Source organism: Engystomops pustulosus, chromosome 4, assembly GCF_040894005.1.
Source record: "Engystomops pustulosus chromosome 4, aEngPut4.maternal, whole genome shotgun sequence".
Classification (NCBI taxonomy): Eukaryota; Metazoa; Chordata; class Amphibia; order Anura; family Leptodactylidae; genus Engystomops; species Engystomops pustulosus.
This window is the reverse complement of record NC_092414.1, coordinates 41,663,658-41,690,072: the sequence shown is the minus strand read 5'-3', so window position 1 is coordinate 41,690,072 and position 26,415 is coordinate 41,663,658. Positions and strand designations below refer to the sequence as shown.

Genomic DNA, 26,415 nt, shown 5'->3' with positions numbered 1-26,415 from the left:
AACATACGAAATTTGTATGATTGTTATGTTTTTGTTTTCAAGTTTTAGTTGCAGTAGGATAGCAAAAAATAATAAACAAATTGAAGGATATTTCATCAATGTGTATGTCATATACAAAATAAGCATAAAACGTGGTCATAACAATGGGAATACAGGTTATGTCTATTAATGCTAAAGGGCTAAATAGTCCTTTCAACCGTTCCCAATTATGGAGAGAAACACAATCAGCTAAAGCTGATATGATATGCGTTCAGGAAACGCATTTAAACAAGGAGGATACTTTTAGACTTAATCATAAACAGTTCCCTCACACGTTTTTCGCCCCAGCGGTAAATAAGAAAAGAGGAGTATGTATAGCAATTAAAAATTCTTTAGCTTTTTCACTTCTGAGATCAGAAGTGGACCCTCAGGGACGTTTTGTAATTTTGGTGTGTTCTATCAATAATATAATATATACAGTGGTATCTTTATATGCACCCAACCGTAAACAAATACGATTTTTTAAAAAGGTATTCTTATTGATAAATAAGGTGAAACAGGGGTCTGTCCTTTTAGCAGGCGACTTCAATATGTCCATGTGGCCGGCTATGGATACATCAGGGAAAGCAGTGGGAGAAAATGCATCGACACTTTATAGCTTGACTCATAAAGAAGCGTATTTGGATGTTTGGAGGTTGCAACACCCCACTGAAAGGGACTTTTCCTTTTTTTCCCACCCACACCGAATATATACTAGAATAGATATGTTCCTGACGGATCACGAGTTGTATAATAGGGTCAAAACCTCGAAAATAGATGTTATTAGCTGGTCAGACCATGCTCCAATACATATGTATATAGCGGAACAATATAACAAACCTCGTCCCTCCACTTGGCGTTTAAGTAATTATCACTTATACTCTTCCAAATTTCTGCCCCAATCTACTGAGGTATTGAAAGAGTTTTTTAGATTCAATGGCTCAGAGGAAGTGTCTCAAGTAACTTCATGGTGTACACACAAAGCTTTCATGCAAGGGCATTATACTAGCGTTGCTATTGCGGACTCAAAGTCCAGAAAGGAAACAAGATTCCATATAATATCCATGCTAACACACCTAAACGCTCTCAATAAAGGAAAATTTTGTTCCCACAGAGCAGACATGATTAAAAACTTAGAGAACCAATTGCATCAAATGGACCTATATAAATATGAACGGGCCCTTAATAGGGTAAAGGCTAAATTTTATGCATCCAGTAACAAAGCAGGGAAAATACTGGCTAACCAAGTAAAACAGAAAACAACTCAAAGTAAAATCCCATACTTGCTTAACAAAAATGGGGAAAAAGTGTTTGATCCTCAAGATATAGCAGATGAGATAGCAAATTTTTATGCCTCACTGTACAATCTCAAGGATGATACACAAAGTAAGCAACCGGAGGAGCATGCGATAGAAAATTTTTTAAAGACATTAAAAATGCCTAGCTTATCATTAGAACAATCGAACCAACTGACAATGCCCATAACTAAACAGGAATTACTTGTGGCTATTAAAGCGCTTAAACGAAATAAGGCACCAGGGCCTGATGGTCTGTCAAATGAATATTTTAAAGTATTCTCAGATATACTGATACCATACTTAAAAAAGATATTTAACGATATTCAGGATACCGGACATATCCCCTCAGAAATGTTGAAGGCTAGAATTGTCACACTCCCGAAGCCGGGTAAGACTGCAGACAGGCCTGGTAACTTCCGGCCTATATCATTATTAAATACCGATTTAAAGTTATATTCAAAAATCCTGGCCGATAGATTAGCTGTATTTTTGCAAGATCTAATTCATCACGATCAGGTAGGATTCGTGAAGAGTAGACTGTCGTCTGATGGAACCAGGAGATTTATAAATACTATGGAATGTGTGGAGAGGAATCGGACACCTTCTCTGCTTCTCTCTTTGGATGCGGAGAAGGCGTTCGACAGGGTCCACTGGGGATATTTAAGAAAAGTGTTAACAAAATTAGGGTTTAGAGAAGATGCACTTAAAGCATTTATGGCATTATACACAACACCATCTGCATCGGTTATGTCAGGAGGGTATGTGTCCAAACAATTTACAATTTCTAATGGAACCCGTCAAGGGTGCCCATTGTCGCCGCTCATTTTTACCCTAGTAATGGAGCCGTTAGCTCAAGCCATTAGATCATATAAGGCTATATCAGGTATACAAATAGGAAGCACTACGCATAAAATTGGGTTGTTTGCTGACGACGTTATAATAGCTATAACTAAGCCTACTATGTCATTGGCAGCAGTGAACATTTTGTTACACCAATTTGGTAAAATTTCATATTACAAACTTAATGCGGGCAAATCCCTCATATTAAATATGGGAATAGGGTCATACGAAAAGGAGTACTTGCAAGGAGTATATCCTTTTGTTTGGGCAGAAAACCAGATCACTTATCTGGGAGTGAAGCTAACTTTCCCTATAAGTAAAATGTTTCAGGAGAACTACACACCATTGTTGGAACAAGTAGATGTAGAGTTAAACAATTATGCAACCTTCAATATCTCATGGGTGGGAAGAGTAGCCTTGTTTAAAATGATGGTTCTCCCTAAAATATTATATGTGTTTAGAAATGTACCAATTGTAATAACTAAAAGCTATATAGAAAAATTACAAAGAAGAGTAAATAAGTATGTGTGGCTAAACAAAAAACCACGAACAAAAAGCAACATTCTATACTTACCTCCGGTAAAAGGGGGCTTAGGGGTTCCACATCTAATTAGCTATTATAAAGCAGCCATCTTGGAACAAGCACGACAATGTGTGATGGGAGTAGAAAAAAAAAAACACTGGTTACAGATCGAAAATGAGGCCTTTCCACAGACTTCGTTAATTAGTAGGTTGTGGGCATCCGGATTAAAACAACCTCTAACAGGACCCCTATTGAACACATCAAGAGCTAGCCTAAAAATATGGGACGATTACACAACTAAATTCCCATTGATAAAATTACAAAGTGTAGACATACCATGTGGGCTACTAAAATGTTTTATTACAGGTCTAGATATCAGCAACTGGGAAAAAAAAGGAATCACACATGTGGGCATGATTTGGGACAAATCCCATCTGATGTCGTTTAAAGACATTACTCAGAAGTTTGATATACCTTATAGCCTTATATATATATATATATATATATATATAAGGCTATTGAAGAATTTTATAATAAAGATCCGATGCTCTGCTTACATCACTGGGGAAAAGATCTTAACATCACTATAGAGGAACCCATGTGGGAGGCAACGTTTAGGATGGTTTCCACTCTATCTAGGTGTGCATCACACTTTGAAACAAGACGCAAATTGCTGTACAGATGGTATTACACACCTCACAGACTGGCAAAAATATACGGTTCAACTTCCTCAAAATGCTGGCGATGTCACAAACAAAAAGGAACAATTCTACATATTGTCAGATGATAATAGGCTTTTGGAAACAAGTGGAATCCATGTTAAATAACTTGTTAGATATAAAAATAGTTCTTTCCCCAGAATTGGTGTTGTTAGGAATAGGGCTTATGGAATCCCCAATGGAAAATAGAACGGTAACATTTCATGTAACTACGGTAGCACTTAATCTGATTGCTAAAAATTGGAAGTCAGTGAAAATACCGTCATTTGCTGAGATGACAAATATTATAAACAGTAATTGTCTAATGGAAAAATATATAGCTATAAATGAAGGTTTGCAAGCTAAATTCAAGAAGAGGTGGGAAAAATGGATGGACTCCACATATTTCCAGAGTCATGTAAACACAAATGAATAAAAACAATGTTACACAAAAAGATATAGAGGGTATATGTACATATATATTTAAAATGGTAATAGGAGATATGTTTCTTACGCTATCCTACAAGTTGGCTATGTTAGCACAAAGTTTGATTATGTTTATCGTGCAGTAAGATTACGAAAGGGGCATAGATAACATAAAATGTATGTTATAAAAAACAACAGAGTTTTAGTTTTAACAAATATATATGTAAAATGAGTCGAAATGCAATATGATGTTACCAAAAACTTATGCAATGTATTTGCAATGTATGATCTGTATTTATGTATTTTGACTCAAATAAAATATGTTTTAAAAAAAAAAAAAAGAATGAGATGTAGCTTGCTGCCTTGTTGATTTTAGTTTATTATAATTGTAAAATATTTTGAAAAAATTTATATAAATAAATAAATACTTAAAAAAAAGTAGGATATCTTATAATTCAAAATACCAGACAGTTTGTCATTCACCATTATCAAAGACAGTTTCACCTTAAACAACTCAAATTTAATTGGGGGTACGTCCACTGGCGGCCAATCATAATCTTAGCAGCCATTCATTTCGTGGGCTTGGAGTCTGGAAAGATAAAAGATATAGTTAAGCCTGTTCTGGAGTCTGGCAAATAGTCACACCAGTGGCTCATGGGGGAAAGGGGCTCTCACTGCTTTCTGGCGTAGAAGCAGAGGAATAATCACAATTCTTGCATTGTGATTGTGATTAAACAACTCCCCCCCTCCATGTGGGCGTGGAGCCGCCGTATGATAAATCTCCCCCATGGACCTTAATCCAGAACCTCCTCACTCATGAACACTCTCACCATATATGTTTAACAGAACCCACTTGTATACACCCTTAAAGAGATTTGTATCCTACTTCAGCCAAATAGGCATTGATAGAAACTAAAGCAAGAAGGAAAAAGATACCAGATCAAGTTTTTAGATAAATCTCCCACCTTATGTCCGTCTCCCAGGCTGACATATAGAAAAGATGTAGGAGGGAATTGGTAAGTAAAGAGAGGATATTATGCCATGTGAGTTGGGAGACAGTAGGCAAGTTAATTCTATGGTCAAAGGGACAGGGAATAATCCTCCAATTCCTTCTGAATGTGTACATTTTAGGGTTAAATGAGAATATTCTTATATAAAAAAAATTTAATGAAAAAATGTCCACTCCATCTCTGATTTCTGAGAAACAACTAAAAGGTTGACAGGCTTCCAAATGTTGATTTGAATAGTTTGTGATGTTAAGACCTTAAGATCTCTTACAACTTGACAAGTAACATAAAATGCCTCTAAAAGACACTCCCAAACTAAATTGGTCACTGAAAATATATTTTTCAAATCTCTTGAAAATCTGAGAACTTGCTTCTAAAACTATGAACTACATTCGTAAAAAATAACCAAGGAAGAAAAAATTGTGGTGTAACTTTTTGTGTAAAATGTAGAAAATTTTTAATTTTGAAATTGATCCACAAAGAGATAAAGAGATGCACGAAACGGCTCACTAAAGTCTTTTTTGTAAACAAAAATCATCAATTTTATTTAGAAACAGACCAAAACAGAAACATACATTTAAAAGCATTTAGAATATACAATGTACAAGAGATACAGGGCGGTGACTCTGTTATGGGTCAACTGCACAACACCAATGTTCAGTACAAGATGACTTCCTCAGGGGTAAGTAGCCATGAACAGCCATGAATATAACCAGAATCACCTTAAATACACTCCCCATAGAACTACCACACATGATCTGCGTCGCACTCAAACTTCGGCGCAGGTCTGGAAGTCAAGACCTGTTAGTCCCGGGTAGTGGCTACTACTGCACTTGCCCACCCCGGCCAGGGCCCATTGGTTAAATGTTAGAAGGTAACTAAGCAACAGGATGACGTCACTCGCATCCAGTAAGCACCCACCACACAGTAATAGCAGGTGGATACTTTAAGTGGCACAATGCTGCATATGAATCGCATCCGAGGGTAAGTGTGAATAATGTGACATATGTTATATGACGGTGCAATTGTTATAAAAATGGTGCGAATACCGGCGGTTGTTATGACAGCACAACGCCATCTAAAATGACTATCACATATCTGTCGTTGAGGTCTACCACCAAATGCATGAAAATGCCACAATTATCTATGTACCTCAACCAACATTATGCTTTGCCCATGAAACCTACAGCCTACTCTTCAGGGGAGTTAAAGGTGACTCTGAACATACTAATATCAAATACAATACTATCAAATACAAATTGTAAATTTTTCTAAATTTTTCCTAAATTGCTGAATTTTTACCTCCAAAGAACCTAACCGATCAGCAAAATTATACTTCTAAAATAAACTACAATGGGGCACATTTACTAAGGGTCCGCACGGCGCATTTTCATCGGGTTTCCAGACTATTTCTGATGTGCGCCCAATTTAAGTGGGGTTTTTGGCGCACATGATCGGATTTTGGAGCTGAGTTGCATGCAACACAAATTGGGGGGCATGGCCGACACACTACCGGTTTGATTCGGACTAAGCACAGGATTTAACATTCAAATTGTGTCGCAAAACAATGCACTCACATACACCGGGAAGAAGAAGGTGAACTCCGGCGGACCTCAGCGGCGATGCAACAGAAGCAGGAGAATGGAAGCACGATCTTGAAGAATTGCGCCGGACTTCCTCCTCGTCGGAGAACGCACCTCGGGGATCTCGACCGGACCAGATAAGTAAATCTGCCCCATTGTGTCACAAGAAAACAATCACTTAGATAAGTTAAAAGTTGAAAAAGTTATTACTACAGGAAGAGACACTGGTCAGATTTTTTTTTAAAAAAAGGACTAAACCTTAACATACAAACTAGCTTAACAAAAGTCTACTTCTTCTAGTGCGATACCCCTTAGACTCCACACTTGATCATGGACTGCTGTGTCTAAGCTGGAGAAAGATGGTATCGCATGGCAGAAAATGTTTTATTACAAAAAAAACCTTTTTTTTTAAATATGCGACACAGAAACAGTTTTAAAAGTTCGCAAGTAGAATATGTGAAACTGAAATGGGACTGCATGGGCCTCCCATGCTGGGAAGAGCAATGAGGACCCTGCTCTCACAGTCCGGATATGAACTCTGTTCCAAACCGGCTGTTAACCCCTTTGATCCCGCGGTCAATGTTGTGACCGCGGGATCGATGTACCTGTAGAGGGAGGGGGTTCCTCCTCTCCTCCCAGTACCCTGCCACGCGATCGTGGGCTGCTGTCTTCAAGTGACGAGCAACCGGGGACCTAATGAAGGTAGTAAAAATGAATCCACAGAGGGTATACATTTCTAGAAGAGCATGATTTGAATCCCATTGTGCTAACTGAATTATACCATTAATATACTATTTATGAGACTTTTATGAGAAATTTATATTTTCATAAATAGTTTTCATAAATGATATAACTGAGTTTTTATGTTGCATAGAGAATATGGTTTAAGAATGAATGCAGTTTATAGATTATATAGATAATACTAACATATTTATCCTTTATTTGGTAGGGGTCTTCTTCTATCTGAGTTCTGCTGTGAACCCTTTGATCTACAATCTTCTTTCCAGGCGCTTTCGCTCTGCATTCAGAAACTTTTTACCTCCCCTCTTCAAGCACTGGGCCCCAAAACTACCTGCACAAGCACTTGTCCCCCAGAAGAGCACTTTGATCTTGGCCAATCGTAATCGCAAACACTCTGCTGAAGAAGGAAGTCCTACATTTCCTCATCGCACCTCTGTCTGCAGCTCACATTTCTCTACTGTCCTTTGACTAGGCCACAGTTAACTGGGACATAGGTAGTTCTTGCAGAACATGGGCTTTGGACATATCTAGTAGTCAATGAGGCACATTTATTATAAGTCTAGCTTTGTCTATTTGTTTTTTCCTTTTGTTTTGCTTTTATGCCTTATTGATACATATGGCATTTGGTCTGTAGTGAATTAGTGAAAACAAATGTCGTAAAAAGTCTCCAAAAGGATCTAAGCTAATTTCTATGCCTGGTCAGGAGCAGGCATAGATTTGTGTAAAAATTTTGACTTTTTGGTGGCTTTTGAAGAAAGTCTGATGTATGCACAAAACTAAAAATCATGAAAAGTCACAAACCTTTTGATACATGGCAGCATGTAGTGATCTTAGCCTATCAACAAATACTGAATAACAGGTCTAGTCAATGGCTAATTAAGTTAGAAGGGGAGTGACTTAAACTAAGCATTGCTTCGGCATTTAATCACTTGCAGATCTCTACAGGCACCAGTAGTTTTATACTATTTTAAGCATTGTTTATAATGGCCCAGTTTGATCAAGAGTAGTCCAAATTGCAAAGTGCAGATTTCCTTTCAAATGTGCCGGGTGCCCCAAATTATTGAATACTGGTGCACGGTCTTCAATTATCTGGTGCAGCCTGCACAGCTCTGGAAGTGTGCACCATCTTTGGTGCACCTTCAATACACAGCGTGCAACACAATTTTTTTAAGTTGCTGTATTGTGTTAAATGTGTTGCAAACTCTGACTAAGCACTAACACGCTCCTTTACGTGCACTTAATATTTCTGTTGGGTCAGCACAGCCGTGACACGGCAGATTAAGCAGAATAGATGTTCTTTTATGTGCAATGTTAGACAGAAAACTGTCTCAGCCAGTTTAATAGAGCTGGGCCAATGTGTTTGTCAGTCTGACCGATAGGAATGTTAGAGCTAAAACATGTTGATTTAAAAAAAAAAAAAACTTTGACTTGGACTTTTTTAAAAAACGAAATAGATATTTCTTTTAATAGAAAATCTTTACTGTCAAGTCTATGGGGAAAATTCATTGTGTCGCTAGGGGTCAACTCTAGGTTTTTGATGCTAGTCATTGTGATGATGAATCTGTGGCAGTTTATGACTGTTGAATTCTACTTTTAGTCCTGCTTTTAGTTGTTGTAAACTGTGGACCATTCTTAATTTTTTTGGAGCATTGATCACACCTATTTTCTGGAGACTATACCCCTTTGAAGGTCATGCCCCTTTGTCAGAAGAGATGAAAAAGTGCTTAAAAATGGTATAAAAAGCTTTGATAAATGCATTGAAAGGCCTTTTAACCCTTTTTTCCCACAAATCCGCCAGAAATCTGGCACCGGTGATTAATGAATACCCCCCCCCCCCCCTGTGTGTTTTTGTCAAAGTTTTGCACAATTCATTGCACTGTTACCATTGTGTTTTTATCATTATTTATGAAATTACCTTGTTTCGTTAGTGGTGGAAAGGATTGAGAGAAAATAAATGTGTCCATAGACAGAGGCTGCTGGGTCAAAATATGAAGTTTCTGTCACAAACTGTTCATTTACATCTCAGTGAAAGAGTTTGATGAGCTGTTTTGTGTCTGCTTTACTGCAGGGGACATCCTAGCGACGACTCCCCCATGAGTTCAAGCAGAACTGCATATTAGAAAAAGGGTTTCAGAGAGATAAAAGGATAAAAAAAAACTGCAGAATACATATACAAGCCATAAAATGAACAGAAATAATTTTACAAACACTATCCTACTGATTTATGCTTTAACTCCTCAAAGGAAACCTGTCATCAGCAATTTTCCTAATAAACGACTACCAGAATATTGTCAAGCATCGTGACAACCTTCTAGGTTTTGTTTATTTCATGGTCCAGTGTGGTGGCATCATCCAGAAAATCAACTTTGAAATGAGATAAGTAAATTGGTTTTATAAAGTCAAGGAGGAGGAGAGTTTAACACTGAAGTCAAGGTGGAGAGCTCTAAAAGTCTACTGACTCTGGATGCAGGACCGTTAATCACAGTGAAGGGGCTTTCTGAGGAAGAGAGAGCTTGAATTCAGTGTTAAAATCTCTTCCCCCTTCACCTAATTAACATCTCGTTTAAAAATAGATTTTCTGGATGATGCCACCACACTGGGTCATGAAAGAAACATGTTCTGGAAAGTGTGAAGCTTCTTGACAACATACTGGTAGTGGTTTATAAGGTCAATTTCTGCTGACAGGTTATTGTTAAGATCTTATAAGTATAAAATCTATTTTATAGCCAGCCCAAACATTTTGTGTGTAAAATATTTATTTATTTAGTTAAACATTATTTTCAGTATTTGGACGTTGACTAAGTCTGTCGATCTTTGGTTAGCTATACAGTCTATGGTAAGTTTCTTGGTTTCACTGATCCAAGTACTGTTGAATAGCATGTTGTCTTAAATTTCCCACAAGTCTTTCTCACTATGCATATGATATATGGCTACATATTAATATGGCTCTCAGTCCCTTCTACACTACATTTTATCTAACCTTTATAACCTATTTAATACAGTATTTTTAAAAAAGCCTTAAAGGACACCTGTCATCAGGTCTGTGTCACTTGTCCTGTCACTACTACCTGTTGGAGCAGCTCACAAGGATCCCATCCCAGCCTTTATCTAGTCATTTCATACATTAATCATTGTAAAATCATCTATTTTTTATCATGTAAATGAGGCTGGTCACATGGTCAGAGGCAGTGATGTCACCCCTGTTACCCCTCCCCTCTCCTCCCCCTGCTCATGGTGTGTAATGTATAGTAAAGCATTGCTAGTGTGTGCTGCATCTGCTGACATGATGCATCCTCCTAATATACAGGTGAGAGACACAGACATCAGCTACACATGAATCTGACATGTTCTGCTGTAACATGGCTGCCTGGAGCTGCTGTATCTCTCCTAAACACACACACATGCACACACAGGCTGCAGGGGGCGTGGCCACCAGCACCAGGAAGCACATCATTATACAGCCTCACATCATTATATAGGCTGTCAGTCAAGCACTGGGGGTGTGGCTGTGCCTCCCACTCATGAATAGAGTGGACAGCTTGAATATGCTAATGCTTCATTGGACATTTCACAGGTCATTTGCATACAGCTTTAGGACCTCATTGCTTAGGTTTACAAGCATGTAGAGAGACAATGAGGGGATAGAGGCAATGCTCTCTAATGGCAGTTTATGAAAATATATTTAGTTTAGGGGGGTTATTTTGCATGACGGGTTCTCTTTAAATCTTAATTTAAGTGCTTTATTTTATTTCTCTGTAATGTCTTATTTGTGTCTGTACCTTAGTATTTGTAATCATTAGTCAATATAATAGGAAAGAGTAACCTGCTCGCAAGACCTTGTAATCTACGAAAAAGTACAGGTGGCACAAGAGGTTGAAGTACTTGTTCAATGGTCCATACATTCTTTTTTGGTATAGAAAAATAAATAAATCATGTTGTACAAGTCTGGTGCAAGCCAATATTTATATTTAAGATATTTAAAGAATTTTAAGTGCATGGGGATGTTGATTTATGTTGATTTATGTATTTACTAATGATATCAGTTGTGGAGAGATAACAGAGGGTGGAGTAAACAATGGAGGCTAATTTAAGAAGAGTTTAAGTGAGATGAGGTTAGGGAATGTAATAGGTCTGCCTAAAGATATGTGTTTTATGGCAGATTTGAAACTGCATTTGAGTGTCTAAACAACTAAAAAGTTGTTTTTATCTAAAGAAAGAAAACAATAGGGTAACTGGGAAACAAAAATAAAAAAGGGCAGGATTAAGGATGGCTGCCCGAGGGGTCATGGGCAGACTGTGCTTTCCCCGAATCCAAGAAATCATCCTGTATAAGCCCGCTGGCTAAATGATTGTGATCCTTTATTGTCACCTACATATCCTGCACAGCTGACAAATCCAGGTAGGTGGTCGAGATGGTGACCAGACAAAACTGACCAGAGGCAAGATGGATGCCCAGCCTGCACCTTCATGGATGTGTTTTAAGCGTTCCTGCAATGTAATGGCTCTATCCATGTGGGGTCTATGAAAGATGATATGTCCTTCATCCACCATGACCTTTAAAAGGTCAGAGAGAGAGTGTCTGCTGTTGAGTAAAGGGTAGGGGCCATTGAAGACCAGCTGCCTTCTCTCACTAGGGAGGTATAGAAGAATACCAACAATGTTTCAGCACTGAAAGCGCTGGTGATGATTTCGAAACACGGTTGCATCAAAATAGCTTAAGAGTGGTGGAAGTCAATGAATGTGCCTAAGGTATTAGGGCTACAGATTTCTTTGAAAATTGGCTGGCGACCCCGTGCGCATACACTGTAAAAAGAGCACATAGGGCCCATGGTTAGGATGGCTGTTAAGGCCAATGAAATCATTACCGTGGTCATGGGAGGGCTAATTAATATAATTTCATGGAATGCGAAGGGCTGGGGGAGGCTAACAAGAGATGCAGTGATGCGATTCCTTAGGAAGTTTCCAGTGGCTAGATAGCAGAAAAAGTGGGATATATGTACATTATACATTGTATATATTATTCCAAACCATACAAACTTTATTGGTAATGAGAAACTTGATACCTCCTATTATGTCAAAGTACAAATGTATACACCATATAGTTCTCTACATTCCAATATTGTACCATACACTTAGTAAAGGTTTTATACCATTTCCTCTACTGAGAAAATGTGCAAATATATGAACCTGTATCAGCTAAAATAACAACTTAAAACACATCTTAAAACAATTCATAAGTCATTCTGTAAAAATATATAAAAATAGAATATTCTAAAATAATCTAGAATAACTAGGCCGAGATATTATACCAATCATGGCAGACAGGGCCTGCGCCGGGGCTCATAAAATCCAAAGTTGACCACTATTGTTATGGTGGTTATTATTGTCAATCGTCTTGATATCCAACTAACTTAATAAGGGTCTACGGACCGCATTTCTGTCCGGACTATTTCCGTTGTGCGCCGAATTCAACAGGAGTTTTTGAACGATCGGATTTTTTCGCAATCGCGCAGACTTTCATGCGACACAAATCAAGGGACGTGGCCAGTGGCTTATTGTAATGAATCCTATGCAAAAACGCCATATACTGCAATACATCAGAGCATCTAGGGTTAATGTACCCTAGAGCAGTGATGGTGAACCTTTGAGGGACCAAGTGCCCAATCTACAACCTGTTTATCACAAAGTGTCTACAACCTGTTTATCACAAAGTGCCTACATGGCAATGTATGCCATAACTTATTGCTCAATGCTCTGTTGTGACTTTTAATCGTATCAGTGTTCTGAGGACAACAATACAGTAGATAGAAGGAGGACCAATTCTTCCTGTTCCCCAAAACAGGAAGACATTTTTGCCTGGACAAGGAGAAACAATGATAATTCTGATCTGTCCACACCTTCCCACTCCTCCTGTAGTCCCAGTCAGCGCTGTTGCTTTATAATAGCATTGAGCTTGACAAGTCCTGGGCTGTCTGGGAGTGCAAGTAGATACTTTGAGTCCTCTTTGGTGATGGCCTGGGTGCCCAGAAAGAGGGCTCTGAGTGCCAACTCTGGCACCCGTGCCATAGGTTCGCCACCACTGCCCTAGAGGGTCTAAGAAATAGTGAAAAAAAATATTAAAAAAGTTTAAAAATTGTTAAAAATGTATAAAATATTAAAAATTCAAATCATCCCCCTTTCCCTATATGATATAAAACATAATAATCAGTAAAAAATCACAAACACATTAGGTATTAACTATTAGGTAATAACTATATACAGCTCTGTATAATAACTATACACAGCCTACCTATAATAACTATATACAACACCCTATAATAACTATACACCCCCCCCCCCATAATAACTATATACAGTCCTAGGTAAATTAATAACATTTTACTCACCTCCATTCCCCCAATGTGCACTGACCTCATCTGCTTCCCATGTTTTGTCAGGATGCTGGCATTGGTAACGTAGTGTGTGAGGTGCATCTCCGATGGTCTATGGCAGAGCGGTTCCCTCGCTAAAGTCTATGGGGGTACCGGACCGTAACGCCACACCCAAATATACTGTGAGCGATTCGGTGGGTCATGCGACTGCCTGAATCACCCACATTTGGTGGAGACCCCTTTAAGGGCAAATTTGTGGGGGCCCAGGGGGCAAGCCCTGGCAATCCCCTATAATACGGTCCTGAGTATATGTGAAACTTAATGCTATACCTAAATTTGCAAAGTTGTGGAGAGAGTGGCCTGAAGTGATAATTGTAAATAAATCTCATCAATGTAGAAGACAACAAGATGTCTATAAACAAGATGCAGAAGAATAATCTTGATACACGGGTATGCATTGTATTAAATCTAATTTGTAGCACTGTACAATGTTCCTTGGAACTGGAGTGGGGTGGGGAGGCTTTGCGTGGTGGGCTGGGAAGAGTTGGAAGGACCTTTGTTTTATTTGTTGGGAGATACAAAAAATAACTGTAAAAAGCAACAACAGAATCCGACGGTTGGTGTACTTTCCGTCCGGAACAGAATCGTCGGCACTACCAGACTCGCATGGGAAATTCTTGGACAGCCTTATGAAGATGGCGTTCAGGTAAGGGGTGGAAAATCCTAGTGCACGGGTGGTGCTCAACCCAGAGGATGTATACATATACGCAGAAAGGTGCAAAAGAAAAGAGGCGGCACTCACCCAACTAGGAAAATCTTCTTTTATTCGTGTGTTCAACACCAAAGCATGGGGCAGGGAGGTGCTACACGCTGTGCAGTCGGCAACGGGCCGTTTCGCGCTTACTTGCGCTTCGTCTGGCCGTACGCCAGACGAAGCGCAAGTAAGCGCGAAACGGCCCGTTGCCGACTGCACAGCGTGTAGCACCTCCCTGCCCCATGCTTTGGTGTTGAACACACGAATAAAAGAAGATTTTCCTAGTTGGGTGAGTGCCGCCTCTTTTCTTTTGCACCTTTCTGCGTATAACTGTAAAAAGCTTTATTGATTCCAAAACAAAAAGGATGGTTGCGAATTAAAATACTGTATATACAGGGTGTCCCCGACTTCAGAACACTCAACTTACAGACAACCCCTAGTCACAAACAGCCCTTACTGTGCTTTAGTCCCAGGCACCAGGCTACAATTAATAGCTGTAAGAGTTATCAAATTGTCTGTAATTAAGATTTATAGTCCTAGTTTTTATGAAAACCCCAAAGTTTTAAAAATGCAATAGTCACAGAGATCAAAAATAATTTTGGCTGGTATTACAATTATTAAATATACAGTTCCGAAAAATTCTGTTTAAGAACAAACCAACAGAACTTATCTTGTACATAACCCAAAGACTGTCTATACCGGAGTATAAGACAACCCGAGTATAAGCCAAGGCACCTTATTTTACCACAAAGTACTGGGGACTATTTACTAAGGGTCCGCGGGTCACATTTCCCTCAGACTGTTCATGGGACAGATATTTAGAAGGGGATTGTGTTCCACACGATCAGATTGTGTCGCAAGCAATGCACTTACGTACAACGGGAACAAGATGGTGAACTCCGGCGGAACTGAGCGGGGAAGTGACAGATGTAGGATGTCGGGCACACAATGTTAGTGAATCGTGGCAGATGTGCATTGTCAAGTAAATTACCCCCATTGAATTGAATATAAGCATAGGATGAGAAATGCATTGATCACAGTCTCCCCAAGAAATTAACTATCCCGGCAGCACCCCAGTAAGGAAATACCACATGCTGCCTCCTCCAGTAATGAAATGTCCAATGCAGCCCTAGTAGTGAAATGCCGTATGCAGGCTCTCTCAGTAATGATATAATCCATGCAGCCTCCGACAGCAATATTATATATATATATATATATATATATATATATATATATATATATATATATACACTCACCGGCCACTTTATTAGGTACACCTGTCCAACTGCTCGTTAACACTTAATTTCTAATCAGCCAATCACATGGCGGCAACTCAGTGCATTTAGGCATGTAGACATGGTCAAGACAATCTCCTGCAGTTCAAACCGAGCATCAGTATGGGGAAGAAAGGTGATTTGAGTGCTTTGAACATGGCATGGTTGTTGGTGCCAGAAGGGCTAGTCTGAGTATTTCAGAAACTGCTGATCTACTGGGATTTTCACGCACAACCATCTCTAGGGTTTACAGAGAATGGTCTGAAAAAGAAAAAACTTCCAGTGAGCGGCAGTTCTGTGGGCAGAAATGCCTTGTTGATGCCAGAGGTCAGAGGAGAATGGGCAGACTGGTTCGAGCTGATAGAAAGGCAACAGTGACTCAAATCGCCACCCATTACAACCAAGGTAGGCAGAAGAGCATCTCTGAACACACAGTACGTCGAACTTTGAGGCAGATGGGCTACAGCAGCAGAAGACCACACCGGGTGCCACTTCTTTCAGCTAAGAACAGGAAACTGAGCCTACAATTTGCACAAGCTCATCGAAATTGGACAGTAGAAGATTGGAAACACGTTGCCTTGTCTGATGAGTCTCGATTTCTGCTGCGACATTCGGATGGTAGGGTCAGAATTTGGCGTCAACAACATGAAAGCATGGATCCATCCTGCCTTGTATCAACGGTTCAGGCTGGTGGTGGTGGTGTCATGGTGTGCCTTGGTACCAATTGGGCATCGTTGCAATGCCACAGCCTACCTGAGTATTGTTGCTGACCATGTCCATCCCTTTATGACCACAATGTACCCAACATCTGATGGCTACTTTCAGCAGGATAATGCGCCATGTCATAAAGCTGGAATCATCTCAGACTGGTTTCTTGAACATGACAATGAGTTCACTGTACTCAAATGGCCTCCACAGACACCAGATCTCAATCCAATAGAGCATCTTTGGCATGTGGTGGAACGGGAGATTCGCATCATGGATGTGCAGCCGACAAATCTGCGGCAACTGTGTGATGCCATCATGTCAATATGGACCAAAATCTCTGAGGAATGCTTCCAGGACCTTGTTGAATCTATGCCACGAAGAATTGAGGCAGTTCTGAAGGCAAAAGGGGGTCCAACCTGTCACTAGCATGGTGTACCTAATAAAGTGGCCGGTGAGTGTATATATATATATATTTACAATTGTGTCCCTCTCTCATATTCCTTTTCCTTGGGAAAGTGGCTACCTGCTTCCTATACAGTATTACTACTGCTGAGAGTCACCTTACACCTCAACCTCCTTTGGCAGCAGGACGTCAGATGTCAGCCTCCTGTTATTTTGAGAAAGAAGTCAAACTTCCCATATCCATATTTTTTGTTTTTCCCACCAGTGGGGTCTGAACAGGTAACTAAATACATATCCTGTACTTAATAGAAAGTATAGGATGGGTAAAACATCTGTTATCCACCAGCTTGGCGGAAGATACAAGCAATAGACTTACAAAGGACACTTTGGGTTGAGGAGGGGAAGAGAAGGGAAGGGAGGGAAATCTCCCCTCAAGACTGGAACCATCGAGGAGGATTGCCACACAGAAGACACCCTACCACCTTCCCTGAGCTGCCCTGGATCCCGTCCCTTCTCCCTGTTAATCTAATAGTCTGTTCCCTTCTCCCTGTAAATCTGTTTCCCTGTTAATCTACTCCACTGTTAATTTCCCTATTCCCTGTTCCTCTTCATTCTCTTACCTTTGTCTGTAATAGTAAGGATAGTTGTAATGATTATTACATGTGCGTGTGTGTTTGTATGCATAGTTGTGTGTGTGTGGGGGGGGGGGTTCTGTGGATAATGTGGGACTGTGTTTTACTATTGTATTTCTTTAGTATGTTAATAAAGATTTATGGTATCAACATTGGGTGTGGTAAATGACCGTGTAAAACACAGGACAACTAGAAACAGAAGAGACAGAATATTACAAACAGTACAGTGAGGAAGTTAGTGACATTAATTCATAATTGATAGCAGTACAGCACCCTTTTACATTGGCGAGCTAGTCCAGCCTGTTTTAATTTGTTGTTTTGTCTTTATCAAGTTTAGCTGTTTTATACTGTGATCTAAGACAGGTAGTGGGGCACAGACAGGTGACATTGGTACACGGTAAAGTGTCGTGTTATACTGTGTGCCAAAGCCTTGAAGTTCAGACAGTAAACACAGCTCTGCCCGAGGGGACAAGGAAGAATTAATAACAAAGAATCAATGGTAATTCTTTTGTACTGTTTCAAGGTTTAATTATTTTCGGTTTCCTTTGCAAAACTATCTATGTGAGGCTCTTTGACAAAGAGTAGTTGTAAGACAAGTCCATCAGGGCATCATTCCACCGCAACAATGTTGGTGTTCATGATCTACGGTTGAAGTCCGGCTGATCTGGAAAATCGTTCCATAAAGGAGCTTTTTCAAGCAGCACAGAAAGGACAAAGAGGACAGCATCCAACAGCGGAGAGGCAGTGGATCTTTCCACACTATTGAAGTTAGCTAAGAATAGTAAATTTAACCCAGAGCCACCCACATCGTACGAGTCAGCTGAAACGCTGTGGTCTGATTTGGTAGAACAAATTGAGAATTATGACAAGGAACATATTAAGAAGCAGTCAGTATTAAATAAGGCTACTAAACGGCTCCACATGCTGGCAGAACTTATTTATGTTTATGATGAGATGCTGTGGAAGCCTGAACATGGTGTTAAGTAATAAATGCCCAGACTCTCACTGCAAATGTTGCTTGATAAGCAGGTTTGTGCATTACAGAAACAAATGGCAGAAAAGGCTAATCTTGAAATTGGAAAGCACAATACTGATATTGAGGTGCAGCTGACTCAGTCCTATGTTGAGCTGAAGAGGTTTATATGGGGGTTATCACAGAGAGATTAAAAGATTATTTTTTTGTGGAATACTGGTCACCCAGTCCTTCACTCACTGCCCAAAATACATAAAGGCATTTTTCCGCCTTTTATGAGGCCCATTGTAGTGGGGATTGGCAGCTTGGGTGAACAACTGGGGTAATGGCTAGACATGTATATGCAGCCCCTAACAAAGGTAACACCTAGTTATCTTCAGTTTACTAAACACATCATCCAAATCATGGAAACATTTCAATGGAGGGGGGGGGGTTAATTGAACCCCATGTGATGTGGCCGCCCCATACTCCTCCATCCCACACGGCTTGGGGATTCATTTGTTAAAAAGAAACTTGGATCATTATAGCACTTAGGATACTAATCTTAAGCGTTTTATTCTCATGTCTTTTTTGTACTTACAACTTTTTTGTACTTCACCAAACTTTTTATTTGTAAGTGGAGGGGGCTCCTATGGGGGCACAATTTTCCCCTTCCCTTGCAAATATCTACTCGTCCCAATGGGAGGAGGATATATTTTCAGATGCAAACACATGGTGGGGGTTGATAGCCTGATATGGCAGGTATATGACTTGGTAAGGGTTTGGAAAAAGTCAGAAACTTTATTTTTATCTTTTGTGGAATTTCTTAATAATAATGTCATGAATCCTAAGTTTATATATTCCTTTGGAGGAGATTTTATAATTTTTTTAGAATTTACATTACAGTTATTGTTAAACCGTATCAAATGGAGGTTAAAGGAAATGCTACACTCCCGGCTACGTTGTGTCATTCTAGACATGTTGTTGAGATTTATTCCCATGCAAATACAGGAACCTACCCTACGCAAATCATAACATCAGGTGATAGGTATATCGCTAAGTGGGCTCCTACACTGGGTAACAGTCTATCACCTAGTTGGTCCAGGAAGTGAACAAACCTACTTTGCTTACATATACATGTAACTTTAAATGTTTGCCATGGGCAATGTAAGGTTTGAGACCATGTAAAAAAAGGTGCTGGATATATAGCTTCTGCTCAGGTGATGCAGAGCAGATTATACTTTCTTCTGAACTAAACTCTAGGTATGTCTGCCTGTGGGGTCTGCTGAGACTTGTTTGTGTGTTTGATTCTGCCAATGTAGGAATACTGCCAGAGGCGGTAACCCAGTGTGGTCTGGAGCCCTGAGTCTTGCCAAATAATCCAAAAGTGTTGCATGCTCTTAGTTCATTGGGTCAGTTTTCAGGGTGTGCACACAGATGCACTTTTTTTTCAATGACTTTGCTTCATGGGATACAATTGTTGCAAAGTGCAGTAATAAATGTGGCACAAACTACGACTAAGCACCACCACAGCCATTTAGGTGCATTGTTTTCTAAAATGCAACAAAAGTGGCGCAGACACTTAATATGTGTAATGGGTCTCTATGGTATGAGATGGTATGAGTCTGTGGACCAGTGGACCAGTGGTATGAGGTGTGGTGGCAGCCAAGGTACAGGGATGTGCAGGAAACAGTCCCAGCCTGGGATGACAGAAGGAGTAACGCTGGCAGACAGGACTGAAGACACTGCTGGACTGGAACCCTGGAAGGCACAGAAGGAAGCGTATGGAAACACTGGAGATACAGAGGCTGGAAGACCGGCGCGTCTAGAAACAATGGAAGACAGGAGTGGTTCTTGGAAAACCGTAGTAGAGCTTAGAAACTGAGGAAGCACGGCGGCCGGACATGGAAGCCTGACTTGCAGTTGCTGGCGATCAGACAGCTGTTGAGGCATGGAGACAGGCCAGAGTGGCTGGTGGAAAGCCGGAGCAGCACTGGGAAGCTGCGGAAGTGGAGCCTGTGGTAGCCGGGAGGCTAGCAGCTGTCGTAGCACAGTGGCAACCCTACTCAGATCCTTTCCCCCCCAAAAAAAATCAGATGAGACGGCTGGTCGAGAACATCTGTCAGCAACTGGTATGAGTCCTTAGAACAGTCCATGATGTAGTCCCTGGCCTTGGCGGAGTCCATGGCCAGATCTTACTGTAACGGGTCTCACAGACAACAGGAGGAAAATTCTCTATGGGAAGAGTCCGGAGGGAGGAGTCTGTGGACCAGTGGACCCTCTGGACCACCGCGACAGATGGTATGAGGCTCGCGGTGGCATCCAAGTTATAGGGACGTGCAGGAAACAGTCCCAGCCTGGGATGACAGCAGGAACACGGAGGAACACTGGTAACGCTGGCAGACAGGACTGAAGACACCGCTGGACTGGAACCCTGGAAGGCACAGCAGGAGGCATAGGGGAATGCTGGAGACAAGAGATACAGAGGCATCTGGAAGACTGGAGCATCTGGGAACGTTGGTGGGAAGCGAGGTGTGGAAACCTTGGAAGTTCCTTTAGAATGCTGTATCAATGCTGAAGATCTGGCCAGGAAAGAAGGGAGGTGCCAGATTATGAAGGGTGAGCCAGATTATCTGGCGCCAATCAGGAGGTCGCTAGCCCTTTAAATCTTCAGAAGTCTGCAGGAGCGCCCGGCCTGCAGGGAAGAAAGCGTGCAGCCTGCACCCTGGGACCCGGAACACCGACAGGAGCCCGGAGAGGTAAGTGTAGGCAGGGGGACGGGGACCGGCAGACAGCGGAGCATGGGTGTACCCGCGATGTCACGGGGGCAACCGTGACAATAAGTACACGTGAAAGTTTCAAATACACATTTTTTGTGAAAACTAAGACAAAGATATATCTGGGCCTCTGTGATAAATCAAATCAAATAAAAATAATTCTTGTGTATATTAATGAATGCTACTGATGGGGGAGGATTGGCTGAGGTACCCGGGGTATAATGTAGCCTATGTCACTTTCACCCCAGATATAGTTTGTACTGTTGGAACACTTTGGCCTGTTACACAAGGGGATTGTTCCAGAATACAGGTTGTGTCCCCACAGTTTCACTGTTCCCTGAGGCCATCATTATGACCCAGACTTTGGTCAACCAGTATGCTAAAAGAGACAAATGTCCCAACAGAGGACAGCACCTCGGGTAATATAGTCAGAACAAAACTCAGCCTATAGCCTGTTTTAAAGGGGGTGCTCACCTTAATTACACTTGATATATACAAGCCAACACACTTAGGAACAGTGAAAGCCTGCCAGTCCATATGGAGTTACGGCTACGGTTAATTTGCAGCTCCTAAGGCCCCTTCCACACTAGCGAGTGTGATGCAATGAACTCGCATCACACTCGCAACGCAAGCTGCCGGGAACGCACGGCCCGAACGCTGCACCGCGGGAGTGAACTGACATGCTGAGTTCACTCCCGCGGTGCAGCGTTCGGGCCGTGCGTTCCCGGCAGCTTGCGTTGCGAGTGTGATGCGAGTTCATCGCATCACACTCGCTAGTGCGGAAGGGGCCTTAGTGTAAGGCTCCTTCCACACTCGCGTTGCAGATCACGTCAGAGTTTGATCAGGGTGCGATTAGGGTTTGGTCAGTGAAAAACTGACATTTTGCATCAGAGTTCAATCAGTTTTCAGTCAGAGTTTGTTCAGTGTCTCAGTTTTTCAATGCGTAATGCGCGTGAAAAGGACTGAGCTCTATTTTTTCTATGGCAATTGATGTGTGAAAAACGCATTGCACTTGCATGTGTCTCAGAGTGCAATGTGTTTTTGATGCATCTCCATAGACTTGTATGGTGCGTTAAAAAACACGCACGTGCGTCCGTGAAAAATAATGCAAGTCTGAAAAAGTCAGAGTGCAATGCAAGTTCTGCACGTCAAAAGCTTGCGCAGAAAACGTGCGTGAAAAACACAAGTGTGGAAGGGGGCTTACAGTGCCAAAGTCTTCCTCGGTCGGCAGTGTGGCTTAGGTGGTGTTAATATTTCTTTGGGTTTTGTACATGTGAACGGTGACTAAGGTTGCTGGAATGTTAGGATAGATTGAGCCACATCCAGCTCGAGGCAGCGCAGGCCTATCCAGCAAAGGTTAATATCCCGGAACTCCTATATATACTTCAAACACTATATGTCCTCTAGAACATTTCGGGAGAATTCCCCCCTGCACTTCAATTTAACACCCAAACATAAGGGGAACTCAAATATATTTAAAAATCTTATATATTTTTTATTTCATATCAGTTAAAACAAATACAAACACATTAGCTTAAACAGATTAAAAAATGGTCCCAAATTGATGGGGGAGACTACAGCAATTTATCTCAAGTATATTAGTTGTACTTTTAAACATTGTGTAAGGCAATAACGTGCATTGTGACGCCTCCTGAGGAAGCAGCGAGCGAAACGCGCGTCGGGGCGCGGGGCAGACAAACAGCCACAACGAGGTAATAACCTTCAGACCATTGATTATAGCACTTTATTGCTTAGTACTTTATTATCTAGCACAATGCAAGTTATTGTTTAGCACTTTATTGCAGCATAATGCACGTTATTGCCTAGCACTTTATTGCCTAGCACAATGCACGTTATTGCCTTACACAATGTTTAAAAGTACAACTAATATACTTGAGATAAATTGCTGTAGTCTCCCCCATCAATTTGGGACCAATTTTTAATCTGTTTAAGCTAATGTGTTTGTATTTGTTTTAACTGATATGAAATAAAAAATATATAAGATTTCCTATATATACTTGCAGATATGGATTTTAACCCCTCAAAGTGGTATTCCCATGAAGACAAGTTTCTTATATGTACTCAGAATAACAAAATAACACATTCTTTAACCCCTTAAGGACGCAGCCTGTTTGCAGGTTAAGGCTCGCAACTTTTTTTTGAAATTTGACCAGTGTCTCTTCCTGTGGTAATAACTTTTCAACGCTTTAAGATATCTCTGTGATTTTGAGATTGTTTTCTCATGAGACATTGTAGTCTATGTTAGTAGTGTCATTTCGGTGATCCGTTCCTTTTTTGGGGGGTAAAAATTCAAAAATTTAGGAAATTTTTGAAAGAAATGACTATTTTCAAAGTTTCAAATGTTATACTTTTTAGACAAAAAGTGATACCACAAATTTTTTTTGATAGAAACCTTTTGCCATTGGTCTTCTTTTTATATCCATTATTTGTTTTAAGTTTCCACTTTTTTTATGGATGTGAGAAGGTTTGAAGTTTTAGTAGCAACTTCTCAGATTTTCTTGAAATTTGAAAAATGCAAACTTTTTGGTGATCAATTCAGTTTGGAAGTGCTCTATAAAGGCTTATGTACTATATACCCCCACAAGTAACACCATTTTATGAACCTAACATCTCAACCTATTCAAATCAGCATTTAAGAAGTCTGTTAACCCTTTAATTATTTTTCCGGAAGCATATGAAAATGGAGTGGAAATTTTGAAATTTCAATTTTGGATTTCAATCTTTCCAATTTAGCCCTAAAATGGATACATTCAGAAGAAATTTGAGGTAAATATATATTCCTAATTTCTTGCCCAGCTTCTTCTGAGTACGGAAATACCAGACATGTGGATGTCAGCTGCTGTTTCCCCGCACAGCGATGTCCAGAACAGAGTTAGCGATACTGGGAATTTGGAAAGCCAATTTGGCTGCAAATATTTTGTGGTGCCACAATGTAATTGAAGAGCCCCTGAAGTAAAAGTACAATAGAAAACCCCCCAAAATGTCACCATTTCGGAAACTAGACCCCTCAAAGAATTTATTGGTGGTTGTGGTGAGCATTTTAACCCCCGACACACTGGTCAAAATTTAATGCAAAGTAAATGGTGCAGAGTAAAAATTGTGTTTTTATCTCAAAAAAGTCATTTTAGTGCCTCATATACTGTGCCCAACCCATGCCACTTCAGACAAACACCCCAAAAATCATTCTGCGGGTTGTCCCGAGTACAGCAATACCACACATGTGCCAATAATTTACAGACTGGGCACACAGAAGGGATGAGAACGGAAGGAGTGAAATTTTGATTTTCCATCTCCGTTTTCACACGTTTGGATTTGGAGTGCCATGTCATGTTGGCAGGGCCCGTGAGGTGCCAGTGCAATAGAAACCCCCAATAAATGATACCATTACGGAAACTAGACCCCTCAAAGAATTTATCGGTGGTTGTGGTGAGCATTTTAACCCCCGACACGCTGGTCAAAATTGAATGCAAAGTAAATGGTGCAGAGTAAAGATTGCAATTTTATCTCAAAAATGTCATTTTAGTGCCTCATATACTGTGCCCAACCCATGCCACTTCAGACAAACACCCCAAAAATCATTCTGTGGGTTGTCCCGAGTATGGCAATACCACACATGTGCCAATAATTTACAAGCTGGGCACACAGAAGGGATGAGAACGGAAGGAGTGAAATTTTGATTTTCCAGCTCCGTTTTCACACGTTTGGATTTGGAGTGCCATGTCATGTTGGCAGGGCCCGTGAGGTGCCAGTGCAATAGAAACCCCCAATAAATGATACCATTACAGAAACTAGACCCCTCAAAGAATTTATCGGTGGTTGTGGTGAGCATTTTAACCCCCGACACGCTGGTCAAAATTTTATGCAAAGTAAATGGTGCAGAGTAAAAATTGCGTTTTTATCTCAAAAAAGTCATTTTAGTGCCTCATATACTGTGCCCAACCCATGCCACTTCAGACAAACACCCCAAAAATCATTCTGCGGGTTGTCCAGAGTATGGCAATACCACACATGTGCCAATAATTTACAGGCTGGGCACACAGAAGGGATGAGAACGGAAGGAGTGAAATTTTGATTTTCCAGCTCCGTTTTCACACGTTTGGATTTGGAGTGCCATGTCATGTTGGCAGGGCCCGTGAGGTGCCAGTGCAATAGAAACCCCCAATAAATGATACCATTACGAAAACTAGACCCCTCAAAGAATTTATTGGTGGTTGTGGTGAGCATTTTAACCCCTGACACGCTGGTCAAAATTGAATGCAAAGTAAATGGTGCAGAGTAAAAATTGCGTTTTTATATCAAAAATGTCATTTTAGTGCCTCATATACTGTGCCCAACCCATGCCACTTCAGACAAACACCCCAAAAATCATTCTGCGGGTTGTCCCGAGTACGGCAATACCACACATGTGCCAATAATTTACAGGCTGGGCACACGGCAGGGGTCAGGAAGAAAGAAGCACAATTTAGGTTTTCAAGCTCCGTTTTCACTAGATTGGTAATGGGGGGTACCCCCGAGGTACCAGTACAATAGAAACCCCCAAGTAGTGAACCTATTTTGGAAAGGGCACCCCTCAAAGAATGTATGTAGGCTTGTATGAGCATTTTAACCCCCAACACGCTGGTCAAAATTGAATGCAAAGTAAATGGTGCAGAGTAAAAATTGCGTTTTTATCTCAAAAAAGTCATTTTAGTGCCTCATATACTGTGCCCAACCCATGCCACTTTAGACAAACACCCCAAAAATCATTCTGCGGGTTGTCCCGAGTACGGCAATACCACACATGTGCCAATAATTTACAGGCTGGGCACACGGCAGGGGTCAGGAAGAAAGAAGCACAATTTAGGTTTTCAAGCTTCGTTTTCACTAGATTGGTAATGAGGGGTACCCCCGAGGTACCAGTACAATAGAAACCCCCAAGTAGTGAACCCATTTTGGAAAGGGCACCCCTCAAAGAATGTATGTAGGCTTGTATGAGCATTTTAACCCCTAAGGTGCTGGCTCAAATGTAATACAAAGTGAGTAGTGCAGAGAAACAATTGTATTGCAATTTATCAAATATGCCATTGAAGTGACAAAAGTATTTTGCCCAACTCATGCCACTGGGGAAAAACACATCAAAAATCATTCTGTGGGTTACCCCGGTTAGGGCAATACCCCTTAGGAGGCAACAATCTCTAGGATGGAGACACGGCAGGGCTCAAAAGGGAATAACTTGTTGGAGCACAGACATTGTAAATTTTTTTTTTCTTTTTGGCATCATGAAAGATTTGTAGATGCCAATAGGGGCCAGTACAGTAGAAACCCCTAAGAACTGACCCTATTTTGGAAACTACACCCCTCCATGAATTAATCTAGGGGTATAGTTAGCATTTTAACCCCACAGGTGGAGC

The 26,415-nt window shown here is 40.7% G+C and overlaps 1 protein-coding gene across 1 annotated transcript in view; it reads left to right on the top strand.

The window, feature by feature from the left end:
* NMUR2 (neuromedin U receptor 2) overlaps nucleotides 1–7,934 on the top strand; it is a 57,372-nt gene extending 49,438 nt beyond the window's left edge. The window contains exon 5 of the mRNA XM_072145783.1: nucleotides 7,343–7,934. Within this exon, the coding sequence (XP_072001884.1) occupies nucleotides 7,343–7,602 (260 nt within the window). The 3' untranslated portion in view covers nucleotides 7,603–7,934. The remainder of the gene's footprint in view (nucleotides 1–7,342) is intronic.
* The last annotated feature ends 18,481 nt before the right edge of the window (nucleotides 7,935–26,415 follow it).